The sequence below is a fragment of the Calypte anna genome, chromosome 3 (assembly GCF_003957555.1).
Source record: "Calypte anna isolate BGI_N300 chromosome 3, bCalAnn1_v1.p, whole genome shotgun sequence".
NCBI lineage: Eukaryota > Metazoa > Chordata > Aves > Apodiformes > Trochilidae > Calypte > Calypte anna.
In genome coordinates, this window is record NC_044246.1 from 27,284,496 (window position 1) to 27,290,705 (window position 6,210).

Here is a 6,210-nt window from a genome sequence, read left to right on the forward strand (position 1 = left end):
GTCAATAAGAATCACTTCTGTGGGACAGAAAAATAAAGCTCTGTGTAATGGGAACAACCTAACAAACTTATCTGCTCAGAACAAGACAGCACTGCTGAGTCACAAACTGAAGTCATTAGATCGCAGGTTACTATGGCATGCATCATGTAGCTTTCAGCACATTTCAGGGTTGTCCAGCAAGTTCTCCCTGGCCAGTACACCATGGGAGGGAGCGTACAGCACCTGTAGCCATTCCCTGTGGAAAGCACAGTTGCAGAGTTACAATTACTGCCATTGATCTGCGTGTGTTTATGCTCCAGCCCCTCTGGCACTCAGGTGTCTCACTAACATCAATGAATTTATTCTCCTTGAAACAAAAATAGATCACTCTCACTGAACAGGTAGGAAACTGCAGCACAGAGAGACTGAGCCTTGCCAAAATCACTCGGAGAACAGTGTGGGCGGCAGAGCTTGAAATCCAGCTCACTTCAGTTAGCAGTGGAACTATTTTTTTTTTTTTTTGCCATCTACCAACGTTCAAAGGGTTGGTAATACATTGTAAACGCGTATGTTGCACTCTGCAAGTTTTGTGAAAATAATGGGATTGTGTTTACAAACTCAACACTTGGAGGGGAGGCACACTGAAACCCTCTACCTCCAAACAGCAGGTCAGTTGGTGTCTCACTACTGTGCTCCTTGCAAGCAGGTGCCCCACTCAGTGCCTCCTCTGACCTGCTGAAAGAATGCAAGAAGCTACCACCTGCCTCACCTGTTGTAGAAACTGGATGGTGTATGGTAAATAGGGCTTGCAAGAAGCAGGCTGATCTATGAATAAGCAGGCTGAATGCTAGCTCAGCAAGGATTCTGCCTACACTATCCACTAAGGCTGTATTTTCATGACTACTTTATACTTCCATGATGGATGCCTGCAGTTTTAGTGACAAAAGGTGAAATCCAGCCTCTCTATATGTAGTTCTTTGATTTTTACCAGCACAAATGTTTGTGGAGTAGAGTGGCAAATCAAATGATAGAAATTATCTGAGCTAAAAGTCACTGAGAAATAAAAAAAAACAAACCACATTCTGCTGGATCTGTCACTGTGCAGCTACGGAATATTTGTGGGCAGAGGGGAAGAGAGCAGAAATGTGTGTCCAGGGAAAGGAGAGCTAGGATGGCTTCTTCCAAACACACAGCCAGCTTAAGGCAACTTAAAGCAACTGTGGAGTGTTAGTGTCCTCCTGGTGCTGTTTCAAGCCTTCTAGCCCTACCTGTGTGCTTCACACTGGTGTCATTTAGGCTCTTCCCCCAGTTGCAAGGAACCTGGAAGTTGCAAGTGAGCCCTGGAAGGACAAGAGAGGGCTGCCACAGCTGTAGCTTGAAGCAGCCACTGAAGAGATTGCCTAGGTCTAGGCTAGAAGCAGCATGAACCTTCAGGAATTCGACTGCAGTTCTCCAGCAAGGTCCTGCTGACCCCTTGGCTTCTCCCAGGCTTGCCCTTTGAGCACTTGGGAAAGATTTTAAGGTGGAAAAAGTTCATGAAAACAGACCTCCCTGGAAAAATGTAGGTTTCTTGTCTGAAACAGACAGGCACTAGTTTCTCTAAGGAAAAACAAAGAGCTGTTCTTTTTTGCTCAGTCAAATTTTGTGCTCCTTTGGCTGAACCACTGTGAATGAACTTTTCCTACATGTTTTGGGCATTAGTTATGGTTTAATGAACTAGAAACATTAGTAGGAGATGGTGAGGTATTAAGAATATCAATATAATCTGTAACTAGTTTTTCTGTTATCTGTATAAGCAAAATTAAGCATTAATTAAAAAATAATGCAAGGTAAATAATGTTTCATAATATCCTATATTTAGTCTTTTCTTTTTGCTGTATAAAATGTCATATTATTGCATGACAGGAGTTTAAAATATATCCTTTATTTAAAGCAGGGTGGATTGTAGGTCATTTGTCTTAATCTTTGGGTATTACTATGAATTCAGTATCAACACTGTGATTCCCTGTACGGCCTGATTGGTTGGTGGGATATGTTCATTAACTTTAAAACTGATTTTTCAAGAATACCAAGTTGTTACTTAAGTTGTTACATAAGGCAGCTATGTCAGATCACAGTTTGGCTACCTTTTTTCTCTCTCCACTCTATCAGGTAAGCACTTTATTTGCTTTCCTATCAAAATGTTTCCAGCATGCTGAACTCTTTGACTTGAGCTAGGGGATAGAGTTATGAAACTCCCACTGAAAAAACTGTCAGCTGATTCCAAGGTCTGATGTCTTCTGATACACTGATGACATTTCAAGGAGCTAAAAATGAAGATAGTTTAGTACCATTGGTACTAAGCTCTTTTTGTACCAGTTTTTTACTTAAAATTGCTTAGTGCAGGGTAGTTGGCTGTCTGCAGCCAGCCCTCCATCATCAGTCCCTGCCTCACCATCCTGGCCAGAAGGCATGTTCCGAAAGGAAGGAACATATTGGAGTGGGAGGGAGAGGCACCAGAGAACAAACCGTTCATTTGAGGGGCTTGTTTGGAGCAATTTTTTAGGGATATAAATCAGAACAGTCCTGAAATTGCTATAATAAATTTGATATGCTTTGTGGCAGTCCCTAGGACTGATGGGAGAGTGCAACACTTCTCCTTTCTTCTGCCTTCTCTGAGCTTATCTGGTGCATCAAGCACCTAGTGGTCTACCACAGACTACAGTGTACCAAGTCAAGAACAACTTTGTATTGAGATTACCAATGAGGCTCTTTACTAACCCACTAGTCTCTAAACACACAGTCTCTTTTGCAAGCATACCATTAAAAGTGCCATGTCTGCCTAAGGGAACTATTCACCTAGAAAGATGGCATTGATCTCTATGCTGGGCCATGGCTAACCCTGCCTACTCCATCTCTCCCAGGTGGCTGGATAAAGTAGCACTTGCTCATGGGGAATATACCCAGACACACAATTTAGAGACTATTCTGGGCTATTAAGCAGACCAAACTCACCAACACTGGCACCCCTTCATCTGTATAGTGTAGATGAGCACCCTGGGTCTCTGCAGATCAAGGAGGGTGTAGCTTGAGATGGCTGAGGAGCCTGACACCCAAAGTTGTCACTGCACAAAGAACAGGCTGCTCACAGGCAGCTGCTGAACCACACGCTCAAGACCATCGTGCTTTACAGGAAACCATCACCACAAAGCATAACTAAACATTCAGAATGACTCAGCCACCTATCGTGCAATGAGAGCACACTTACTTGGGATAACTGCTTCACCAGCCCTCTCCAAGCTGGGTCATCCCCTCACACTGAACCCCCTCTCACTGAGAATAAGCACATACCAGCACAGCATACAATTAGCAAATGAGTTAATTGTAGCAAGAGGAACCTCTTCTAGGGCACGGTGCTTCAAGGTCCAACCAGGTGTTCCAGCAGAGACTCACGAGTAGTGCTCTAAGCCTATAGCCCTCAGGGTTGACTAGCCTGGATCAGTGCTGTTGCTCCAAGAGCAACTGACCTCTCTGCTGGCTTGCTCAGGACTGAGCTGAGCCTGTGACTCAGGCCTCACCTTTTACTGTCCCCCTAATCCTGCTCATGTGCAGTGTGGGCCCACCCTAATCAGGCACAGGTGGGCTTAACACAAGCTCATGCTCACTACCTGGGAATTAGTGGCACCTGGTTGCCTCATTTCACTACAGTTAATGGCAATTTACCTTCAAGAGCTGGGGTTTCTTCTGGAAACAAAGCTGAATAAATGCCTCTTCATGTTAATCCAAAGGTTATTCCTCCCCTTTTTCTCCATTCTAATGCCAGCATTCATTATCATGCTGCCAGATGTACACAGATGTATTTACATCACTCTATTCACTGTTTCTCATCTCCAAGGCTTCTCACACCATGCTCAGGGACAGGAGCATGGAACCACTGATTTGACAGGCAGGATGGTGGTTATGTTAAACTCTTCCAGGCTGTCAAGCAGTGTTTCCAAACTTTGCAACTCTGTAGTTTTTGCTACTGTGAACAATGAGACAAATTCAATCTAATGCCTCTTCACTGGGGAAAATGGACACTGCAAACTGAAGTCAAATGATCTAAGCAGGAGAACTGGGACACTGCACAAACAGACTTATGCTCAGATTCATAGCAGAATGGAGCTGGGAGAGACCCCACAATGTACAATCTTTCCTTTTGTCTCAGGTGTGTATCTTCCTGATCTGTGTCTTTCTTGGTATGCATTTGTCTAAAGTTTTTAAAGACTTCCAATGATGGAGATGCTACAGTCTCACTGGAAATCCCCTTCTGTAGTGTTTTACCACCCATCCCAATCAGAAGTTTTATTTGTAAATTATTTTTTCCTGCTACAATTTAAGTTATTCTGTGGTATTTCGTTCAAAGGAGAATGAAGTTTAGCTTTACAAAAACTCCTATCCCCCCAACTTGGGTGCTTCTTTTCAGTGGACAGTCCCAAATTTTCCTTACAGCTTTATTTTTTAGGTCTTTGGCAGTAACTCTCTCCTTAGGCTCTCTTCCACTGGAAGACCCTTAAAGTGTGGTGACCCAAACTGGACACAGTTCCAGCTAAGGTCTGGAGTGGTGACTAAATTAGATGGTTTAGTTCTCGCATCTTGTGAGCTGTGCATCTGTTGTACATGCCAGATTACTCTTAGCGTCATCACATCTATAATATTATGTAATTGTTGAAAGAAGTTATTTTATAAAGCATTATAAATCCCATAAATTTTCCTACAAAAATGTTATGCAACTGTTCATTCCCCGACCTGTGTTTGTGTGGCTGCATCACATTCATTCTCTGTGTAGGTCCTGGCATTTTCTCCTGATTTTCATCCTATTATTTCAGACCCTTTCAGGGGTAATAATACTTCAACCTTTCAAGGTCTGAATCCCAAAATTCTTCTGATTTATAACCCAGTTCTCCAATACATCCTTCCTAGGCTTGTGTAATCTCGAAACATTAATACTCTCCAGTCATCACTGCTCATCTGTAGAAGCAGAAGGAAAGGGCCAGGCACAAAAGGAACATGGTGTTGTCTGCTCAGCACATCTGGCCCATTTGACGTCAACCTTTGCCAGCTACTCTGATCTCCTAGCCCGTTTTGTTCTATTCCAGGACTATTTTCAGGACTGCTGCTTCCCCTAGCTTGCTGTCTCAGTGGAAGACGAGTAGGACAGAGGAACACAAACGCACATTGCTTTCCTCACTTATTTAGGGGCACTAATTGGTGAGGTGCTGAACCTCCTGCCCAGAGGCGCTGCCAGGCCGCGCGGTCCCCGGGGGCAGATGGCCACCCTATCCGCTGGGGCTGCAGGCCCAGGGACGCGGGGTCGCCGCAGGAAGCCCGGCCCCAGGTTTCCCTGTGCCGGTCCCCGCCCACCCATTCCGGCTCACTCTCCGGAGCCCCGACCGAGTGCCGCCGGGGCCTTCCCCGGTGGTGCCTTAGGCCCCGGGGAAAAGCCGCGCCCGCGCCCCTACCGTTAGTAGCGGTCATCCTACCGGTAGTAACGGTCATCCTTGTAGGGGGTGAGGTCCTCCTTGATCTCCCGGTAGGTCTCCCGCACCCGCCTGCAGAAGCGCTTGACCTCGCCGCACAGCGGGCTCCCAAAGGCGGCGAAATCCGCCTCCATGCCGCCCCGCGCCGCCTCAGTGCCCGCGCTCCGCCATGGCGCCCTACCAGAGCCCGCCCGGCGCTGCGCGGCCGCGGGGCGGGGGCTGCGCAAGAGCCGCCGCAGCGGCAGCAGCACCGGCAGCAGCACTGGCAGCAGCAGCGGCAGCAGCAGCGGCAGCAGCAGCAGCCTGGGCTGGGGAGGCGGCAGTGGCAGGGGCGGGCCCTCGCCGCACGGCCCGCACCCGCGGGGGCGGCAGAAGCCGCTTCAGCACCACGGAGAGGGGCGGCCGGTGCTCACCGCCGCTGCCCGGGAGAAGCCCCGCCCCGCCGACCCTCCTGGGCGCTCCGGTGATTGGGGCTGCAGGAGCGGGCGGGAGCCGGGGCTTGGGCTGCTGTGCGAGGAGTCTCTCGCCCGGCACTATGCCCGGCAGCTGATGGCGGGCAGCCCGGCCTCCCCCAGCCCGCCTCTGCCCTGCCCTGCCCTGCCCTGCCCTGCCCTGCCCTGCCCTGCCCTGCCCTGCCCTGCCCTGCCCTGCCCTGCCCTGCGCTCTCCCCTCCGTCCCGCAACTCCCTAGGGAGGTGAGCAGAGACTTCTCATTACCTCTGCTGAAACGTCTG

The 6,210-nt window shown here is 48.3% G+C and overlaps 1 protein-coding gene across 1 annotated transcript in view; it reads right to left on the bottom strand.

The window, feature by feature from the left end:
* Positions 1-5,842, bottom strand: part of TMEM181 (transmembrane protein 181) — a 32,772-nt gene extending 26,930 nt beyond the window's left edge. Inside the window, exon 1 of the mRNA XM_030448267.1 lies at positions 5,481-5,842. Coding sequence (XP_030304127.1) covers positions 5,481-5,611 — 131 coding nt within the window. The 5' untranslated portion in view covers positions 5,612-5,842. The remainder of the gene's footprint in view (positions 1-5,480) is intronic.
* Positions 5,843-6,210: the final 368 nt, after the last annotated feature.